This window comes from Girardinichthys multiradiatus, chromosome 20 (genome assembly GCF_021462225.1).
Source record: "Girardinichthys multiradiatus isolate DD_20200921_A chromosome 20, DD_fGirMul_XY1, whole genome shotgun sequence".
NCBI classification, from domain to species: domain Eukaryota; kingdom Metazoa; phylum Chordata; class Actinopteri; order Cyprinodontiformes; family Goodeidae; genus Girardinichthys; species Girardinichthys multiradiatus.
Window position 1 is genome coordinate 18,039,098 of NC_061812.1, and position 23,228 is coordinate 18,062,325.

General features: G+C 36.4%; 1 protein-coding gene across 2 annotated transcripts in view; it reads left to right on the forward strand.

Annotated features, from left to right (window-relative positions):
* The window catches only part of slc6a11b (solute carrier family 6 member 11b), a 42,741-nt gene extending 25,110 nt beyond the window's left edge, over positions 1-17,631 (forward strand). For both annotated transcript variants that reach the window (XM_047348505.1, XM_047348506.1), the window contains exons 8-15: positions 286-389; positions 533-657; positions 1,598-1,710; positions 2,881-3,018; positions 6,348-6,450; positions 7,109-7,209; positions 10,587-10,757; positions 15,536-17,631. In XM_047348505.1, the coding sequence (XP_047204461.1) occupies positions 286-389; positions 533-657; positions 1,598-1,710; positions 2,881-3,018; positions 6,348-6,450; positions 7,109-7,209; positions 10,587-10,757; positions 15,536-15,679 (999 nt within the window). In that variant the 3' untranslated portion in view covers positions 15,680-17,631. The remainder of the gene's footprint in view (positions 1-285; positions 390-532; positions 658-1,597; positions 1,711-2,880; positions 3,019-6,347; positions 6,451-7,108; positions 7,210-10,586; positions 10,758-15,535) is intronic.
* Positions 17,632-23,228: the final 5,597 nt, after the last annotated feature.

The window sequence follows — 23,228 nt, forward strand, 5'->3', positions numbered from 1 at the left end:
GAGATGGGTCTGATCCTGTAATGAATCTTTTGACATAGCAATATAGTTTTTGCAGTTTATAGGATTCCATTCTGTAAACTGTAAGTGTGTCCATCTTGTTTTTCCTATTTATTATTGTACATGTTAGCGTTGAAAATCTTTACAGAAAGCTAGGGGGATTTAAGCCCAACTGTATTAGGTGACAGGTGCAAAAGGACTATGTTATCATGGTGAAAAAATTGACATGCTCAATTTATGTGCTCATTTTGTCCTTATGCTGTTTCTTTACATTTGTTATTGCAATAGGTGTGGGTGGATGCAGGAACCCAAATTTTCTTTTCCTATGCCATCTGCCTGGGCTGTCTCACTGCTCTTGGAAGTTACAATTCCTACAACAACAACTGCTACAGGTAATGGTGCTCATCTGTCTAAATGTACAGTTTAAAGAGAAAAAGCAGCACATGGGACTGAATGAATGAATATAAAAGTGTGCTAGTTTTGCTAATACTGCAGTTATATCACCTTCTCTATCTCTCTGTGTTCTACTACTCAGGGATTGCATCATGCTGTGTTGTCTGAACAGTGGTACCAGCTTTGTGGCAGGTTTTGCCATCTTCTCTGTACTGGGCTTCATGGCCTATGAGCAAAATGTTCCCATTGAAGCTGTGGCTGAATCTGGTGAGAGAACATAAAGTAATTCAATGATTCTAAAGAACAACTGGTACACACTATCAGAAGTCTGATGTGAATTTGTAGATACTGTAAAACTTAGAAAGTGAGTCCTAATGCTCTCTTTCTGAGAGTCTTGATGCTCATACATGGTATTGTGCTATAATAGATAAACCTTCCACAGTTATATAACCCAGAACTCCTCACTTAAGCTTTTAGAATGCTGCATTATGGTTTATTCAACTCATCATCAATAATTTGGAGAATGTGACAGAGCAGAGAAAAACTGAGATGTTTGTCTTAGGATACAGCAAGGAGAGGGCTTGATGCTTCAGATAATGCTCTTTTACAGGACTATCACAGAATATTGTTCCCAAATAACATAATGGTGACAATCCTAATTTTGTCAATCAAAAATACAGTGGATTTTAAAGGAGATGCATTTTGCACTTCATTCTTTAATGACTTAAGTTTCTGAGGTCTTGAGTGTTGCTTGTTTTGTTCTGAATCAAATGTTGCAGTAACGATCCGATAACAATATTACTTAGCTTTGCGTTACACTCTGCTGTCTGCGCTAAAAACGATTCACTCATCTCAACATCCCAGATGTTTCAGCTGACGGCTTGATCCGCTTTCTGATTAATTCAGCAAATAATTGCCTGACCACTTGGGGGAACTCAATGAGCATTGATATTTCTTTTCCGGACAATCAGTTGACCCCTAAATTTTAAGGGAAAAAAAGTTACATTAATAAAAACTGTAACGTCAAGGAAGAGCGACGTTTGGTTGTATCAGGACACAATCACACACCCACATACACACCATTACACACAGAAAATGCTGTCAAGCCTGTAAACAAATTTAGAAACAAAAGGCCATAGAACTTTTCACTGTGTTCTGCCAGAAATTGTCAATAACAGTGAATAATATTTGGATCTTTTTCTTTCAGGTCCTGGTCTTGCTTTCATTGCATACCCCAAAGCTGTAACTATGATGCCTCTGTCTCCACTTTGGGCTTGTCTCTTCTTTATGATGCTTATCTTCCTCGGCTTGGACAGTCAGGTGAGAATAAATCTTCTGACTGGAGGATGTGGAGAATAGTGCAGAAAATGAAAACAAACATCACATTAAACCATGGGAATCAAACCAACACCAGGTTGTTTCCATGACCTTCCCGAGTTTTTTTTTTTTTTTGCGTTAACAAGATAAATTAAAAACAGCTTGAAAGTTCATTAATGCATGGAGATGTTTCTTAAATCCATGTGGTGAAAGTGTGGTATGATTCTAATAAATGTATTTAGAGACACTCGGGACAGCATGCAAGAGGCAGATGTTCTGCTAAGAGCATTACAAGAACCAACATTCTGTTCTGCATATAGTGATGCTGCCACTTCTGCTACCACGCTGCACCCATGAAACCAGTATACTGGCACCATCGTAATAAACCACCACAACATTGCTTTAGAAATTTTGTGCAAGCTCGAAACCCTCCGATGCTTGGTCAAACTGGAAGGGGAACTCACACCATTCCTAATAAGACCCAGAAAACCTTGTGAAGCCTTTGTAAATATGGTTCACAAACATTTATTCCCCCATCTTTACATCTACTGCAAGATGCAATAAAATTAGGAATCACTCAAAGAAAGACAGGATAGAAGAGTTTCAGTGTAATCCTAAAACATGATGATTAGAAAATAAAGGCTGAAAAGCAGATTGCTTAATAGTTTATGGCAGTTTTATGTATAAATCCTGTTTTATGAACATGCAATAACTAGACTTACAGGCTACGGTAATATTTTCACAAAAAAAAAAACAATTATATCATCTGATTAATTGTCTCAAAATGACAAATAATACTCAAATCTCAACTTCAAAAAATTATTTGGTTTATATATTTGTGTTTTTTCAACTTGTTACATTTTACAGATAAAAATGGTTAGGATTTAAGCAATTACCTCAAGGAAGTCACAAGTGCCTTCTGTTTTTATGAAAATAGGTAATTATATATGTTGGAAACATTTGGTTAAATTTTAATTTGCAGTGTTATTTATGTAATTATGTGTCTTGCTTATCCATTATGTATGCATGTCATGGTCTTACGGTATTATTTATTTATACCATTACATCAGTATATTCTTAACATACTGTGTATGGTGCCACAAAACAAACTGTTTGCTAATTCAGTTAAAAAAATAACACTGTATTTGCTGTACATCTTTGTTTGTTTTTCAGTTTGTGTGTGTGGAGAGTTTAGTGACAGCTGTTGTTGACATGTACCCAGAGACCTTCAGAAAGGGCTACCGCAGAGAGCTGCTTATCCTTTGCATGTCCATAGTCTCCTTCCTCATAGGACTCATCATGTGTACAGAGGTAAGACACTATTATTTTGCTTACAGGTATCATAATATAAGATTTAAAAGAAAAAAAGCCTTAACAGCGTTAGTTTATTGGTTCAATAAGATGATCTAATCCTGAGGCTCATCTCTGACGGGTCCTGTGGGATGTTGGTCCATGAAGAAGGAGACTGTGGATGACTTTGTGGCTTCACAGGCAAATAACTTGAACAGTCTAGATCCCATCTAGGTGGCACCTGCAAGAAAAGATCTAAACATAAGGAAGAATAGAAGTACAGGTTTGAAGAGGGATCAGAGGAAGTAGAGGTGAAGTAACGGATGAACAATAAACAAGAAGAATGATGAAGATTAGGAGCTTTCCTTTTTTACTAATTCACTCATGAGGTATGTTGTTTTTTTAATAACTGGACCAGTGGTTCTCACAAGCTGACAGCTTCAACTACCTATTTATCATTTGTGTTACTTGTTTAAGCTCTTGACGCTGTTGTGGTGAAACTATATTATGAGCAATCTTTTTTTTTTATTTGTGGAGACTGTTTTAAGTTTCAGCTTAGTATTTCAAAATTTACAGTCTGATCCACAACTCAGCTCTAGAAATTACTGGGTTTAACAACCTCAACAGATTTAGATGGTAAATTGGTAAATTACCAGAAAGTAATGGCCTACTTTTTCCTAAATTTGTTTTGTTACAAACTTATAAAAACTATTGGAGTATAGTTTCCTTTTAAATTATTTGAAATTATTTCTACACAAAATAATGAAAAAATGGTAACATATTTTTAGAAATGTTTTATAAATTTTTAAAAGCAATGAATTAAAAATAATAAAAAAAATAATAATAATAGTTATGTAACAATTAAACCCCCAAGGGATATTTTGTGAAAGCACCTTTGACAGCAGTTAAACTCAGTCTTCTTGGGTATGCCTCTATATGCTTGCCACACCTGTTTTGGGGTATTTTCTACCATTCTTCTCTGCAGAACTTATCAAGTTCAGTCAGGTTGGATGGTCCGAGTTGGTAGACAGCCATTCTTGGTCTTTATAGAGACGCTCAATAAGAGTAATTCACAGCCTGTTTCTTTGTTATCTTGGCTTTGTGCTTTGGGTCATTATAGTGTTGAAAGGTGAATTAACAGTGAAATCCAGAGCTTTTTGCAACAGGTTTTCTCAAAGAATTTCTATTTGGCCACTCCACTATAAAGGCCTGATTGGTGGAGTGCATTAGTGATATTTCACCTTCTGATTGGTTTTCTACTGGGTTCCTGATTACCTCTGACCAAGGCCCTTCCTCCCTGATTAATATGGCAACCAGGTCTAGGAAGACATTTTTTTTGCAGTGTGCTTTGATACAATCTGATTTAAAATACACCTACACAAGTTTATTCAGAATCAGTATCAGCTTTGCTGCCAAGTTTGTGCAAACAAACAATGAATCCGACTCCGGTACACTTTGCTCTCAATAATAAAGAATATCTTTTTAAACGTACATATATACACAATTGACTTTACAATGAAATATAATGTGAGATCAGTCTAAGCATGCATGATGTTGTTCTGGAACTCTGACTGTCAAGTGTTAACTGATTCCACCTCAAATCATGTTCAATCTAGTGAACTTAGCACAGGGAATTTCAAAGCAAGTTGTGGAAGCATCTCAAGGATGATGAATGGAAACAGATAAGGTCAGTTCAGTTGCCATGACATGGGTTGTGAGTACTTAAATGTGCATATTTTTTATACATTTACCAAATATTCTAAAAACATGTTCATGTTCAATCCTATCCCCTAGCCCTGCTGTGCCTTTTAGACATTTCATTCCTATTATTGCTGCTGTATAAGGGGGTTTACTCCTTACAAAATACAGATCTTTTATCCTTTAAAAGCTTTGGGGGTTACTGTACCCCCACCCCTTTCCATCCACCCCACTATAAATATACTTTACAGTTGTTTATTGGTCTATACTGGCCAGGAATTCAATACAATATTAAAGTACAGTGTATTCTCAGTTTTTGGAGATATAGAGATGCAGTTTTAAGAGGTATGACCTCTGCATTAACTCCTAGCACTAAGTCCACTCTATAGACAGTTTATTTTCTGCGGTTTCCATGAAGCTATTATAAGTAAAGTGTCAAAAGGAGCCAGGCGGGACATCTAATAAAGGTCAAAGGGTTTCCAGAAGTGAAGCTCAGTGGAAAGGGGTAGATATGAGCCATTAGCCAGATTTTCTCCTTATTAATGAGAGCGACAAATTCAGCTGGTTGGAAATATTCCTCATTTCATATATCAGTATAATGTAGGTACATAATTCTGTGTAATAAATACTTGAAAACAACTACTAAATTCAGGGAATGTTCTATCTAAATATTTGCCCAAGTCTGTTTTTTTTTTTTCAAATAAAAACAATATTTATAAATGTTATAGATAATATTATCAAAACTTTAAAAATGAATATATACATTTTGCAGCAGTAAGAATAGCAGTTGTCTTTCCGTTGTAAGTAAAAGTAGTTAGAATATGGTATACTTTATTGTTTGAAGTTATTGTGTTAATACCTTGTGTTAATACCAGGATACAGTAAAACTGTCATATTTCTAATCAAGGTTATCATACCGTGAGAATCTCATACAGGACCATGGATAGAGGATATTTTGATTTAATTCTTAGTTATCAAACTATAAAAATGATAATAACTAAAGAGTACATTTTTTGACGTTGACACAGGAACAAAAGTTGAGTTCTCTTGAGCGGCTTTGGGGAAGAGTTTGTAATAAACATTAAGACCACTAAACTGGGGTTGTGGATCTACCATCTACAATAAATATGGAGTCTAAACAGTGATGATTATATAGCATATTTCAGCTCAATTCACCATTTATGCATGAATCTAAAAGTATGAGCATTCGGATTTAAAATCTATGAGTATTATCAGAAAGGTAAAATTATTATCTTTACTAGCTGTAGATGAGTTACTTTAGTCACCAAGTTAGTGCTAGTTACACCAAAAATAGATGGATAAGCCTAACTGACAAAAAGGTCAGAAATTTGAGTAATAATCCTTTTGAAACATTGTTTAAGGATCACAGCCAAAGTAAAATAATAAAGCAAAGCCAATTTATTAGGGTTAAATAGTAATATAATTAGGTTACGTGGGGCACAGTCTTTCTTTTGTAGAGTAACTTTACCATTTGTAGGCTGTGACTCCATATCAACAATATGAGTTTAATATTTCACAAAGTAAAAAAATATACTATATAAATCCGCATCTCTACAAACATCTGAATTTCTTCATGTGTGTCACCCAGCTGATGTTCGTGTGAAAAACTGACACCTGTCTCCTTCCATTAGGGAGGAATGTACGTCTTCCAGCTGTTTGACGCATATGCAGCCAGCGGGATGTGTTTGCTGTTTGTGGCTATATTTGAGTCCATATGTATCGGCTGGGTGTATGGTAAGATGAGAGTTTAAAGCTAAAACACAAGTAGAAATTTCTTTATGGTATTTTAAGTGGTTCTTGCAGTAGATTTTAAGCAGTTTTTGGGGTTTTATCAGCTGTCACAGACTTGAGCAAAGCAAGTATTGCAACATGATGTCACCTTCCAATCTGGAAAAATATTGTTTCTCTGCCATCTGCTGGAGAATGTTTAGAAGCACAGCATTCATTTAATACTGTACAGAGACAATGTAAAACAGTTTATTAAGATGTAAGAAAAAATATACAATTTTACATATCTATGTTCTTTATGTTTCTCTTACATAAGGTGCTTTGTGGACATCATATAATGATTAATAAGAACATAATATTATATATATATATATATATATATATATATATATATATATATATATATGTCTATATATATATATCTATACATAGATATAGATATATATAGATATTTATTTTGGTGTATAAACAATATTGTTGGCCCCCTGCTACACAAAACATCAAAAAAGGCCTCTGGCTCTCTTGATGTTAACATTCAAAAATGTTGTCCACATCAACTCAGGAACATCGCATCACACAACTATAAACTGTCAAAAGGCATCAATCATGTCGTTAATTTGATGATGCATGCAGAAACTCCTGAGTGAGACTTGTTTGCTTGCAGGAGCCGACCGATTCTACCTAAATATCGAGGACATGATTGGATACAAACCTTTCTTCTTCATCAAATGGTGCTGGATGATCCTGACCCCGGGCATCTGTGCTGTGAGTCCGACGCTGACACAGAAGCATGAATAAGAGCAGATGACACATAGATGAGCGACAGACTCATGCAGATGATTTAGATTTGTTTTTTCTTAGCTTGGCTTACATGCAATGTGGGTTTCAAAAGACGTGCAGTTGTTTTAAAAATAAAAATTATGATGAAATCCATGTGATAAAACTTGTGAAACAAATTACATCTAGTTTATTTTAAAATGTGGTATTTTGTATTATTTTAATTCTGCAGCTGCACTGTAGACTGAACTAAATTTGTTGCTTGATATTAAGCAAAAGTTACATTGATCCGTCTGATACATAGCTGGAGAGTAACTGCTGTGTCATGTAAAGTGAAGTCACTTAGAAAGGTAATGGTTGGTAGAGAAAAGACAACACCACAAAGGAAACTCTAATAAAACACCAAAAGAAGAATAGTTTAGAGTCTTTACCCACAATCTCCATTTGATCATATCATTTTCCAGCTTTCCTTTGGTGCATGTGCTTGTACAATTCTGATTTGTTTTAAAGCAAGAGCAGAAAATGTTTTATAATAAAAATAGCATTTCCTTTCTTTCTAAAATATGTTTTATAATGTTACTGTGTTATATAAGTATATATGAATATAAGTGCTTTATTGAAATTATCTGCAGGGATTTTGTTATATATCTTTTACCATATTTTCCTGTTAGGTAGATTACAATATATTATTTTTTGTGTTTTTGTATTTGCACAGACAAATCCTCCTGCAAGCTTAATACAGGAGTAAAAAATAGTGACACAAATAATATCTAAACCGGGGTCCTAATTACAGAGCTATCACATCCACTACCAAAAAAAGGTTAAGCTGGGGGAAAAGTGCAGTGAGAATTGACAGAATTGTACATAAGATCAAAGATATTGTGAACGGCATCAGAGGGCATAACGTTTATCATCTAGAGTTGAAGGACAGGGTTATAGGCAGTCTGCAAAGCATCTGACAGTCAGTCAAAACAGTGAGTGAAGATAAACATACACACAGGATGCCCAGTAGATGTATTAGAAAACATTACTGGGAACTGACAGTTTGATGGCTGTACTATGAAAGCATGAGGAGAGGTAGTCATATGCTGGAGTATCCCTGGCTTTGTTTCCTCCGCAGGGTGGCCAAGTGCTCCATTAGAGATAGGTTGAGGAGCTCGGCCACCTGGGAGGAGCTCGGAGTAGAGCCGCTGCTCCTCTACATCGAGAGCACAACTCCTAGTTGGTATTAAGAAGTTTATCCATACTAGAACTGGAGCTTGTGGCAGAGGAAACACAAGGAATTGGTAATACGCAAAGCACTAGCTTGGCATACTTGAAGACATCTCAGACATCTTAAAGGTTACAATCAGCAAAGATGGACCAGATCAAGGGAGAAGTTTTGAATTACCTGACAAGCCTTAAATTGTGCCATGCGATCTGCAGCTGCTGTGAGGATAGAGGGATGGACTTTTTCAAAAATAGTATGGAACAATATAATAAAAGTGGATGCACTCACCTACCCATCTCCACGTTCATCAGCATCAGAAGAATCAGAATATTATTTTTTGTCATTGTCAAAAGTACAATGAAATTGAGAAAAAGGCTTTCTGGTCTGTGTATGAGCAATAAATAATGTATGTAAAATAGAAAAATAAAAGCAGTTTGCTAAAAGAATAAAAGCTATGGGAAGAAACTTGTGCCATCAGAAACTGAATTTGAATTGCTCAGACTGAATCTGTATTTGTGTAACAACAGTATTTGTTTGCTTTGAAAATTGCTTTGCTTGTATTGAAAATTCAGTTTGATTACTTTCACTTTCAGGTCTGAAATTCAATTTCAGTTGCACACATCCGGGTCTGTGAAACCACAGATTAATCAAACACAGACTTAATGATTCAAGGATGTCATTCACTGTTGCTGTGTCCAAATTCAGGACTGCATCCTTTGAAGGACGCATTTGTAGGCTGATAACGTCCTGGATGAGGCGACGAATGCTGTCCAATCTCCAAGGTTCCAACAAATGCGTCCTTATCCCCAGATTTGAAGGATGGGTCCAGTGTATCCTCCGTGTCCCACCCTATCCCATGATTCATTGCGGGTCGAAGTAGATTGTTCAAACGGAAGTAGCAAAGGCCGGAGGACAGAAAAGCTGTGAATAAAATTATATTGCGCATTCTGTGAAACAACTGAACTTTTACAATGTTTTTAGACGAGAATGTAGTTGTGTAAACCTAAAATATCTGATCAGTTTATCAATATATCGCTTAATTATACAAATGCTCGCCTCGCCAGCTGTTGGCTCAACGGGTGGTTGAGGATGCGCTAAACCCCGAGAGAACAGCTGATTCCCGGCACATTGTTTTTAAACTCCCGCTGGGTTTCCCCAATGGGTGGAAGTTAAACAGATATAATTCAGTCAAATGAAATCTAATATTAATGTTTGGTTCACTTATTATAATAATAATAATAATTATTATTATTATGCTCTACAAATAAACCTGGCTGTTTGGGAATGTAACCCTTTACATCACTGGTCTGCATGTGTATGTCCGAATGCATTTCTCTTAACTTGATTTTACCTAAAAATATAGAAACCTTTTGGCAAAAACAGTAGCAAGAAAATGCAGCCCAAACTGAAAGCAATCTCAAGTGCCTTGTTTCAAACAGCTCATAAATCTGTCACATAAGAAACATTAAAATTCACAGAAAGATTGTATATCTCTTCATGAAAATCTATCTCCATGAAAAAGATTAACAAAATTAATTTGCCTTATTAAGCCACGTTTTTAGGTTTAAGAAATAAGGGAATGATATTTAATAATTCCTTTTTGAATTTTGTCTCAATGTGGTTATTTCTGACTACATAAGAATTCTGTAAAGTTTGTAATTAGTCTAAAATAGTCAACAAACCAATCAATGTGATAGTTTCTTATAACAGTCACTATGACTGATCCCCGGATTTGTAAATTTATTAAGCAAATACATGTAACATCTTCACAACCATTGTTGCCAGTACCAGTCCCAGCTGTGGGGTTTTAACCAGTGAAGTCAGCATTTCATTATGTCTAACTTTTTTTAACCAATAACGTCAATGGAAAGAGAAGCAATATTCATGTTGGACTCCTTGCCCCATAAAAAAATATTTTCTGCATGTTAATCTATAAGAATTTTGGCCAAACCCACAGGTATATCACCAACATTACATGTATAATTGCAATCTGTGTATATAAGGACCCAGGGTAGTAGCTTGTTATTTAAAAAAGACCATATTTGTCTCTTTTTGTCAGTTTATAGATCATTCTTTATTAAAAAAAAGTTTGTATTTTCATCATTCACAAATTAAGCAATTTAATTCACAAACACTGTGTTTCTTTTTGATCCAGGGAATTTTCCTGTTCTTCCTGATTAAATACAAACCTTTGAAATACAACAATGTGTACACCTATCCTGACTGGGGCTACGGAATCGGCTGGTTCATGGCCATGTCCTCCATGGTGTGTATCCCACTGGGCATTATCTGGATGATCTGGAAGACTCCTGGAACCTTTTCTGAGGTAACAAAAACACACAACAGACAAATCTTCACTAGAAATTCACTGTTGTCCTTAAATAATGAGAAAATATTTACCACATTGGGCACATTTATTGGCACCACTGGTGGAGATGTGTAAAAAGCCCTAAAACAAATTATTTTATTGCATTAATTCAATTCAGTTTATTTATATAACGCCAATTCACAACACATGTTGTCTCAAGGCACTTCACAAAAGTCAGGTACATACATTCCAATTAATCCTAACCATTGAACAGTGCAGTCAGATTCAGTTATTTATTCAAATTGAAAAAAAGTTTTCTATCTAAGGAAACTCAGCAGATTGCATCCAGTCAGTGACTTGCAGCATTCACTCCTCCTGGATGAGCATGTAGAGACAGTGGACAGTCACTGGCATTGACTTTGCAGCAATCCCTCATACTGAGCATGCATGTAGCAACAGTGGAGAGTAAAAACTCCTTTTTAACAGGAAGAAACCTCCACCAGAATCAGGCTCAGTGTGAGCGGCCATCTGCCACGACCGACTGGGGGTTTGAGAGAACAGAGCAGAGACACAAAGAGAACAAAGAAGCACTGATCCAGAAGTCCTTTCTATGGGAAGGAAAAGTAAATGCCAGTGGATGTAGCTCCTTTAGTCGTTTCATCTAGAAAGAAAGAACAGATAAACTTTGAGCCATTTTTCAAGGATAGAGTCTGAAAGAGAACACATATAATTAGTTACAGTAAACGCTCAGTCAATTGCTATATCTAGAAGAGAGAAAGGGTTAAACACTGAAAGACAGGGCCATGTGGATCATCAGTAGAGGGTGAGCATTAAGTTGTTGCCAGCAGAAGCTCAGACGATGCTCCTCTCCAGAAAGGTGTCACAGGTAGTCACAGAGTCAGGCCAGGTGTAGTTTCTAGGAAGAGAAAAGAGAGAGAACATAAAGTTAAAAACTGAAATAACAGCAAATAATGCAAAATTGGAGAGTAGTGTGAGAATGTAGCGAAGAGGGTGAAAGTGGTCATTATGTCCTCCAGCAGCCTAAGCCTATAGCAGCATAGCTACACAGATAGTTTCAGTTTATTTATTATTTATAGCGCTTATTTACAACAATGTCGTCTCAAGGCACCCCACAACGGGTCCGGAACGGCACGGGGGCGCCTGGGAGGCCAGACCAAACCACTGAGTGCCAGAGCCCGGCCGCTCCAGAACAGGCCACGTGTAGGGGCACTAAGTAAAATAATAAACTGATAAAGTTTGTCCATCTAGAGCCCACTGATGGCCTTTGTTATACTAAAAACCACAAGGAACGGGATACCTCTCTCTGTCTGACTGATTATAACCACTGAAAAAGAGAAGGGGTCATACAGGTAGCAGAAATGGAGGGTGCGTTTGCACCTCAACCATAACTGAGCCGGTTTAGGCGAAACCTGACTCCCCCTTACTCCATCCAACAGGGCGGGAGGAAGGCGGAGGTAAAAAATAAGGAAGATAGCCTAAGCCGCTCTAACTATAAGCTTTATCAAAAAGGAAAGTTTTAAGCCTAGCCTTAAAAGTAGACAGGGTGTCTGCCTCACGGACCAAAACCGGGAGCTGGTTCCACAGGAGAGGAGCTCGATAACTAAAGGATCTGCCTACCATTCTACTTCTAGAGACTCTAGGAACCACCAGTAAACCTGCAGTCTGAGAACGAAGTACCCTGTTAGGAACGTATGGAACAATCAGATCTCTGATGTATGATGGAGCTAGATCATTAAGGGCTTTATATGTGAGAAGGAGAATTTTAAATTCTATTCTGGATTTAACAGGGAGCCAATGAAGGGAAGCTAAAATAGCAGAAATATGATCTCTCTTTTTAATTTTCATCAGAACTCTTGCTGTAGCATTTTGAATCAGCTGAAGGCTTTTAACTGCATTTTGTGGACATCCTGATAGTAAAGAATTACAATAGTCCAGCCTTGAAGTAACAAATGCATGGACTAATTTTTCAGCGTCATTCCTGGACAGGATATTTCTAATTTTGGCAATGTTCCGGAGGTGAAAGAAGGAAATCCTAGAAACCAGTTTAATATAGGATTTAAATGACATGTCCAATTTAATGCTATCCAGGTTACGTAATTGACAAAGCAGTTTCTTTTTTAAAGACTCTGGTCCAAAGATGACAACTACTGTCTTGTCTGAATTTAGAAGCAAAAAATTTAAAGTCATCCAAGTTTTTATGTCTTCAAGACATGCTTGTAGTCTATCTAACTGGTTGGGTTCATCAGGATTTATGGATAAGTAAAGCTGAAAATTTAACAGTGAAAATTTATCCTATGCTGCCTGATAATTTGACCTATTGGAAGCATATATATAGTAAAGAGAATTGGCCCAAGTACTGAACCCTGTGGTACTCCACAATTAACCCTGGAGTTTAAAAATGATCTATCATTTACATGAACAAACTGGAATCTGTCAGACAAATAAGATTTAAACCAGCCTAGCGCTGGTTTAAGCCTGACTTAAACTCTTCAAACAGGTCATTGCTGTGTAAATGCTCACACATTTGATTAGCAACTATTTTCTCAAGAAGTTTAGATAAGAATTATTTATCATAAAATCCCCTCTGGCATTATTATTGATGCACCTGTTGTTAATGCTTCATACAACCTCATTTTGCCCATGGACAGCACCTTGTCTTCATATATGACCTTTCACAAGGCTGGAGAAGGTACAGGGATCTTGGACCATTCCTTTTTGAACAATCTCTCTAGAGCAGTCTAATCTTCAGGTCCCCGGACAGGTTTCCCATTGGATTTTAGTCAGATGGCTAAGGGATAAGACAAACCTTTTTGTCTGGTAAACCATTTCTGTGTTGACCATGTGGGCATTTTGGATCATTATTTAGATTATTTTGAGAGGCCATCTGATTTATCTAAATTTCATGAGACCATGCATGGGGCTTTTGAAAGAGTAACAGGCCCACAGCATCAACAATCCTCCACCATACTTAACAGTGGGCACAAGGTGTTTCTCCATATATTTACCCTTTGGTTAACATCCAACCAACCTTCTGTGTTTGTTGCTTAAAATCTGAATAAAGCTCAAGGTTCCAATTAAAGTCCTAGTGGAGTTTAGCAATACTCCACATACTTATATTTTGATGTCAGGCAGAAAAAGCTTTATTGGATGATTTTACTTAACAGCTGGTTGACATATAGATAGGGTAAAATGAACGTATCTCAGCCTGTATCTCAGGCTGATATCTTAGCCCTGGTAGCCAAGATGAAGCCTTCTTCTTGTCCTTCAGATGCTCTTCCTTTTGGACTATTTTTAAAAGTATTTGATGTTATTGGCCCCTGGGTTACCAAGTTAATAAATTTGTCATTATCTTCTGGCATATTTCCCAGCTTTTTTAAGCATGCCTTTGTGGTGCTGGTGATTGCTCCAGACAATGTCGTTCCTGGAATCAACCAGTATTTGGGTGACTTGAGCTCGTCTGCTAAACCAAGCCTAAGAAATCTGGGCGTGATTTTTGATAGAGAGTTGTCACTTGAGTATCATTCAAAGCAGCTCACTAGGAACTGTTTTTTCCAGCTCAGGAATATTTTGAAACTAAGAAGATTTGTTTCCAAAGATGATCTTGAGCTGATCATTCATGCTTTTGTGTCTTCTCATTTAGACTATTGTAATAGCCTTTTTTCTTGTCTTAACAAAAAGGAGCTGTCTCGTCTGCAGCAGCTCATATTACCCCAATTTTAAAATCTCTCCATTGGCTTCCAGTGGTTTTTCGCTTTAATTTCAAAATACTGGTTCTGACTTTTAAAGCTCTCCATGGTCAGGCTCCCAGATACATTAGAGCCCTGTTGTGTCCGTATATCCCTTCTCAAAGGCTAAGGTCATTGGATCAGAATCTTCTTAAGGTCCCTTACACCTGTTTTATGACTAGAGGAGATTGTTCCTTCCAGGCCGTTGCGCCAAAGTTTTGGAACAATCTCCTGCTTTCGTTACGTTCTCTTGATTCTGTGGAAGTTTTTAAGTTTTTTGCGTTGGATGTAGTTATGCTACTATAGGCTTGTGACTATTATATTTACCACTACCCTCATAGTGATGGTTTTTATTACATTTTTTGTGCCTTTATTGTTTTATCTTAATGTATAATTGTGCACTTCTGTAAAGCACCTTGTGACCTTTAATGTCTGTGAAAGGTGCTATATAAAAAACCTTTAATTACTTTTACTTTACTAACGTTATGTAGCCCTGGGTGCTATACTCTGACTGTAAGCTTTGGTGATTTTCTTTTAATTACCTACTACCATCCTGATCACTGTGCAAAGGCAAGACAAACGTGGGTCCTTATCCTGTTTAATGGCCTGTGGCTTACAGTGAGCTTCTATCTCGTGTTATATTTACTCTACAAAATAAATGTTCCTGGAAAGTCTGTTCAACTTAAAAAAGTCAAAGTAAATAAAGTTATTCTCTGCTAAATAAATGTACTTCAATTAAAGGTTGGATTTATTTGTGTAAAAATTTGCTACTACTATAAAACATGAATTTATCTTAGGGCAATTTATTGGTCTCTGCCAGGAACGCCAATATCTTTATTATGTCATAGAAACCTTTTACGTGGTGCTTTTCTTTATAAATTTGTAAATTTGTGTGAAATAAACAGCAATACCTGCTGTGCTAACAACACTAAATAGATATTTCCTGATGAATTTCTATATAGTTCCAACTTCCATCAAAACTACACTTTTGCCTTGAAGATCTTGGTGTATAAAGTAACATATCTATTCTTTCTTTTGGACTCTCTGCAGAGAATGAAGAAACTGACCACTCCCAGCCCCGACCTAAAAATGAGAGGGAAACTTGCTGCCCTCAGTCCTTATGCTGTCAATGATGCCAAACTCAAAGCAGACGGCAAAATATCCACCATTTCAGAGAAGGAGACGCATTTCTAATTGACCCGGTGACTGACTGAGCTGCCAGCTGTCTTAAAGGACCAGTCCAACAAAAATGAAAATAATCACAGCATCACAGGCCACTACACAAAACAGAAAATGGAACAAATGACTCAGATTGCTGTTTTTGTTTTGTAAAGAAAGAGTCTAAGAAAATTTTGATGTTGCTCATATGTAGTCTGCTTCTGTTTTGCACAACTTTTAAATAACTAGATTGTTGTCTTAACATTCAAGCTAAAGCAGCTGTATTTTTCATTTTTAGTCAATAATAATTTTAAGATGTGTTTGATTTCATGGTAAAATCCTGTCCTGGTAACTTGTCAGTAATGGTCTCACTTGTCTGTGCCTTTAGGACTATAACAGCGTGTTATGTAAGGTTTATTCTCTACAATTATTGGGAAATTGCTGTGCTCCTATGTTAGGTACAAGGTAACCAAATGAGACTATGAGAGGCCCATTCTGAATATATATTCTTGCTCAGTCTACATGAGGGGACTCCATACCCCTGCAAGTAAAACTTTTAATTTACCATTGTAATGTAAGATCTAAGTCTGTGAGGACTCTAAAAATTTAGGTGTTTTAGGCCAGCATGAAAGCAAAAAATCTACTTAACTTCTAAATAAATGTCCATGTTTTTGGGTTTTACAGTATAACAGAAAGACAATTAAAACTACTGGAGTTCAAACACAGTAAAAACAATGTCCTTGCTTAAAAAGAAAAATCTATTATTTTAAACTTTATGCTACAGTTCTTCACATGGCTACAAATAAATGTTTGTGACTTGCAGGCTGAGTCAAAAATACACCTTTCTCCTCTAGCCGCCCTCCTTAAAGTTATGGATATCTGTCATTTCACAGTAATTATTCTGAGCCTAACAGAGACTGACAGATAGGCGTGCCTCCAACCCTGCATTTTTATCTCCTGCTCCTCCTGTAAAAAAGGACATGCATCAGATGAGCATTTCAAACCTCATCTGTCCCCTTATTATCAGTCTTTCTCCTTATATTTTTGCTCTTTTGCCCCCAATGTTCTTCCTTTTCAACCTCAGCTTCTATTTTCTCTGCCCCTTTCAGTGTTTTCTTCTTTCATCTATTCTGCTTCTTTTCCACTCCTTTTCATCACACATCTTTAATTACACTGGTCTCATATGCATGCAATATAATACTTTGCATTTCATTACACATTTATGCCTCAGCAATATTATTTCTATTGATTCTGTTGAATTCCTCAGACCTTTTTTTCTGAAACCGAGAACCTCAAGGTTTTAATTTTTTCTGTCTGAGCCGCAGTAAAGGTGAAAGCACTAAGCTTGTCATCTGTAGTGGGACAATGAGCTGGTCTCATTGTTCAAATAGGTCAAATATCCTACGGGCACTCAAATTTCTTTCACTTTCTGTCTGTCTTGTGTTTTCTGATGAAAATGCTACCAGAGGAGAGCATCTGAGGAAATTCACATTCAAATTCAAATTCTCACAGTTTTTAGGGGAGGCAAAAGGCAGGTGAAGAATTAAGGAATTCACGAGAGGATGAAATTTGTGATCAAGTAGGAAATGAAAGAAATTGGGGAAGTGTTTAGTGTTTGAAGCGCCTCCTTTTAGCTGTGACATTTCCTTGGCAACTAACTGGTCCTTTAGATGTGGGTGCATTTCAACTTTATCATCTCTTCACTGATGTTTCTGCAAGGTAGTAGTTGTGTGCATCCAAAATTCTAGCGTGCTGTTTAATACTGATCACACTTCTGTAATCATTGGTTCACTTCTTGACTGATGAAAAGTGTTTAAAAACAATTGTTGTAATAAAAATACAGTATTTCAATTTTTGATATGTTCAAAAGAATCTTTAATAGAGATATGATGAAAAGTGTTAAATTCTGCTCCACACACATTTTGGTATTCACTGGACGCATGAACTGTCTGCTTACTCATTTTTAAAAATAAATATAAAAAAGTAAACTCCTTATTGTGGCCTTTTATTTATATTCCCCTTTTATGACTGGTCTTTTTTTCAGTGTGATTATCTAAGATCTATTTTTCTGAAAGTAAAATAAACTTAAATCCATCATAATAATTTTATGTCTCTCTCTGTGACCCCTTGACGACCAGTATTCAGTTTTCTGGCATATTTTTATTTAAAATGTCCTGGTATTTCATGGAGTTTTAGTTGTCCTGTACTCTAACAAGTCTCCTATGGCTTTTGGTAGAGACACAGGCCCACATCATCATAGATCCTCCACCTTACTGAACAGTGGGCATGAGATGTGTTTCCACATTTTCATTCTTTGCTTCACATCAAACCCACCTGGAGTATTTGCTGCCCTGGGAGATTTTGACTTAAATTTGTTTTTATTCAAGCAAGAATTTGGTTTCTGATAGAAAATAAAATGTACATCTTTCGAAAGAAATGAGAACAATGTAAAGAAGTGTCAATTTAAAAAAAATAGCTTTTATTTACATTTTATGAAGTAAAATGGCATGTCCAATTTTTTTGCCCTTCTCATTGATATTACAGAAAAATAATTACTGACCAGCTTTCTGCACGTTCCACTGGTATTTTCGCAATTTATCTTTGGGATGGAACTCCAAGTCTTTGACGTTGCCAACATCCTAATCTTTCACTTTTTGCACTTTCTGAAAAGTAGTTTCAAATAAGCCTCCATGTAATGTCATAATTATATTCATAGAGAAAGTACAGCAACATTAATTGAAAGTTAACAATTAGCAACAAGGAATGCTGCAGTTGCATTTACATTACCGGTCAAAGGTTTTAGAATCCCTTTCTCATTTAATAGTTTTCTTTATGTTTATGACTATTTACATTGTACGTAGATTCTCAATGAAGGTATCAAAACAGTGAATGAACACATATGCAATTATATAGCAAACCAAAAATTGTAAATAACTTTAAATATGTTATATTTTAGAATCCTTAAAGTAGCTGCCCTTTTCTGTAATGACTGATATATTAACCTCTGGCTGTCTCTCAATAAACATCTGGGAAGTTCTTTCAAGACTCTGTGGGAAACCATTTCAGGTGACTACCTCATGAAGCTCATGGAGAGGATGCCAAGAGAGCAAAGCATCAATCACAGCAAAGGGTGGCTATTTTGAAGAATCTAAAATATATAAATTTTTACAGTCATTTTACACTTTTTGTTTACTACATAATTCCATTTGTGTTCATTCACATCTGGGAAGAATCTACAATTTAAATAGTTATGAAAATAAAGAGACCCATTTAGTGAGAAAGTTGTTTTAAACCTTTGACCTGTAGTGTATGTCATGTCAGAAAATGCAACAAACTACCTTTCTTTGGTATCTTTGGAATATATGTACTTATATCAAAGGCTCTTTACAAATGTTTATCTATATCTATAGCGGAATATACTTCTGAAATTTAGTTTTTTGAATGCTAATAAAGGTGATTTCACAAAACATTTTTCTTAATTTGATTCACCCTCTGACCTTTACTTACAGCTCTAATAAATTTTGGCCTGGTAGTTTTACATGTTTTATATCAAATCCACCTTATTTCGGTTTTGATCTGAATCTTTCTGTTTCTTTGTAGCTTTATTGCACAATATAGTTGTTTCTCTTTGTGTCATACAAATGTCACCATACTGTACCCTTCACTGGATCAAAGACATCGTAAAAACATAAGGCCTGGTTCACATGTCCCTTTCCAACATGCCCCAACCATTCGGAAGGCTCTTAGGATAATCATATGAGATATTCCTGCCGTGTGTGGTGTGTTAAGAGTAATATAGTCTGCTCGGTTGGGAATGCTCCGGCCTGAAATTAGGGAAATTGAACATGTTGGATTGTCTTGGCCCGATATCCTACTGTGCGGGGTGTTCCCCGAAGACAAATGAGCCCACAGCCTGTTGAATGTGATGTGAAGTCAATCAGAAAGTGAGGTGACATAAACACAGAAGGAAATGACTCTGAACTCACGTTTGAACTCGAGAGGGTTTGTGAGATTTCCTGTGTGAAATCTGACAATTTGTGAGTGAAATCTGTTCATGTGCAGTGTGTTGTGCTTGCCGTGTGGTTGGACACCACACACTTTAGGGCTGAACCCATTATACCTACGATTTATTTATCATGACATGTGGGGTCTTTCAGGTTTGGAAAATCAGCCGACAATTTGGAAATCCAGCTGTTTGAACCAGGTCTAACTTCTACACCATAGATTAAAAAGTATTTTTATGCCTGAATACCATTTTCTCTGTTCTCAGAACAACACATCCTGAGCAGATGATAAAATCTTTTGCCATTGTTTTTGCAAAGCCAAGGTTTCCAAAGAGATGACCCCATTGATGGAGGTGGACTTTGCAAACACAGACATCCCTACCAACACCTCTACTGACCTTTACATTTTTTAGACTTCTACTTTCAGAGAAAGGACAAGGACCAACACTGACAAACTCATTTGTATACAGGAGACAAAGCAGTTTGTTTGAGGGTATTTTACATTGTTATAAAAAAGATTTTGTGGAATACCAGGAACAAACCAGTAAAGTGTAGAATCAACATATGGGTATAACTCTCCTAATGTTCTTGTGTATGCATATGTATGTAGTGTTTAAATGGGGCTGTGTTTGGAGTTATGCCTGCACGGCACCTTATCACACAGAAAACAGCATAAGTTTTGTTGATTTGGAGGCGGTATCTATAGTTGATCCAGCACAGGATAGGCAGAAAATATTTTGTTCTAAGAATGTATTGTGAAAAATACATTCAAAAGAACCTAATTTTAAATGGCTCCACATTGCTTTTTAAACTGGAAATCTAACTCTCTCAAGTGCTGAAAACGTCCCTCTTTAATTTGCTTTTAGGGGTCAAACAGCCCCCCAAAAAGATAAGCAGACAGAGGAACGTGTGATGGAAACTGCGGCTAGAAAAATCACAAGTCGCTCATGAGTAGCCTTGATTTTTTCTCTGTGTTAGTGTAATGATTAGGATTGTGATAATGTTCAAAGCTGAAGAAAAACTGTGAAGGGAAGGAGGGATTTAGAGAATAATTACGGTGTTGATCAGCTGTCATTGGGAGAGGAGCCACAACTGTTATCATAAGAGAACCGTGTGCCTATTAAAAAAATATAGCAAAAGTATTAATATCTTGGACTTTTCAAACACAAGCTTAAATACATTTTTGTAGTGTTTTATATGATAGACTAAAACAAAGTAGTGCACAATAGTCAAGTGATAAGGAAATGGTATGTAGATTTCAATTTCATATACAAATAAAAATCTGAAAAAGACTCAGTGCAACCAGTTCCCTTCCAATTAGCCTAATTATTAAATAAGGTCCACTTTGTATAAGTTAATCTCAATAAAAATTCAGATGTTCTGTTAAAGCCTAAGAGGTTTCACAGAAGCAGCCAAGAGGCCCATGGTAATTTTGGACGAGACAAAATGTTGTGCACTTTACAAATATGTTCATATTTAAAGCGGCAAGAAGAAAGCAATTGCTGCTAGAAAACCACAAGAAGCCCTATTTAGATTTCCAGAATAAGCTGGTCTTTTCAGATGAGACCAAAACTGAATTTTCTTGCAATCAAGCAACACAATATGTTTGACAAATGTAAGACAGAAACCACAGCTGACTAAAAAGAACATTGGACCATGTCTCACATTTCCCCCAAAAACATCCTGATGATCTATAAGACTTTGGAAAAAAGTGAAAGTTTTCGGAAGGTATGCATCCTCTCACATGTAGAATAAAACCAACATGGCATTTCAGAAACAAAACATCCCATCGATCTGTTATGATTTGTGGGTGTTTTGGGTTTTGTTGGTCTTATTTCACAGTTGAATCATGTTTCTGTTTATTTTTCTGGTCATGTTTTAGTCTTGTTCATGTTTTGTCAAGTTTGGTTTTTGGATCTAGTTATGCTTTTGTTTCATGTTTTTCTAGTTTCTGTTAGTTTGTATTCAAGAGTCTGTTTTGCTCCAGTCACGTTTTGTTCTCTCCTGTCTGTTAATCAACTTTATTCGGTTCACCTGCACCTAGTTAATCTGTCTTGCTTCACCTGGTTCACACTCCATATATACACACCTGTTCTGTTTATTCCTCGCGGAAACATTTTCTGGATCATGCTCACGTCTTGTTTTTTGGATCATGCCAAGCCTGTCTTGCCTGCCCATTTATTGTTTTGTTCCTGCCTCTTCTTATGAGTGAGTTTTTTGTTAATTAAAGCTTTTTTCTCTTACCACCATGCAGCCTGCTAGTCTGCATTCCAGGGTCCTCCATTTCACAAGTATTAACACTATGTACAAACATGGTGGTAGTATAATGGTTTTGGGTTGCTTTGTTGCTTAAGGACCTGGATTACTTGCTGTGACTGATGGAACCATGAATTCTGCTCTCTACCTGAAAATCCTGAAGGATAATGTCTGACTATTTGTTTGTGACCTTAAGCTGACCTCGGTTATGCAGCTGAAAAAGGATCCAAAGCACACCAGCAAGTCCACCTGTCACTATAGTTGGTTAAGGAACGACCCAAGTGTAGATATGAACAGGCAACAAAACATTTCAATAAAAATAGCAAAGTTACTGAAGGTATGACATGGGGAGAATAGGACATGGAGCATGAGCAGGGAAAAGGGCAGACTGATGAGGTGACAGAAATCCAGGATGTCGAACAGAAGAATCCAGCAAAGAACAATAAGACGTCATTGGCTTGAATATTGAGGTAGGGGTGAAAGCAGGGAGGGGGGACTAATTAACCACAAAGGAGCTGAACAGAGATGAAAAGAAACCCAGGGCAATATCTAGCAAAACATAATTCTAAATGAACACATTTATCAAGATTTTCTTCATTTATCTTTTATTTCTGTCATAGAGTTTACTACAGGTCCAAGTCTTTTGGACTTTTTTGCAATTGATCACACACAGTATGAGAACAGCTCATGTCCAGATATACACAAGAGAGATACAAAATAATAATAATAATAATAATGTAAACACACAATCTTTGAAAACAAAAAACCAAACTGAAAGAAGTAAATAAACAGCTCCAAAAAACTGATGAAAGACAAGTATACACATTCCATTACATTAATACAGCAATGACATTGTAATGAAAGAGACAATTCTACTGCCCAGATGAAGGCTCAAGATGTTAGAGATCAGACAGGAAAGCCTGTAACTAGAGACTACAAAGATGCAGCTTTCTTGCTCTCATTATTCTTATGGAGAGAGCAGATTAGTTGAGTCATGCACAGTATTCTGGGCAGCGCTTCAGGACAAAGCTGCCAAAGAAAAATTCAACATGCAGTGGCCAAAAGTTACTCTTGCCCAAAGATCTTAGCAAGTCCATATTTTTATTCTGGCCTCTAAATGGAGAATAAGAAAGGATGTTAAAAGTGCAAAAATAACAAAATCCTGTTCCTGTGTGGCATAACTAATATCAAACCACCAGGGTATAAGTTCAACACTACACAGCAATGCACAATGCTAATTTTATTTATTTTTAAATAAATGTTTTATTTTATTCAAACATTTAGATGAATGTATCAAAATTAATTGACAATATAATACAGAACTG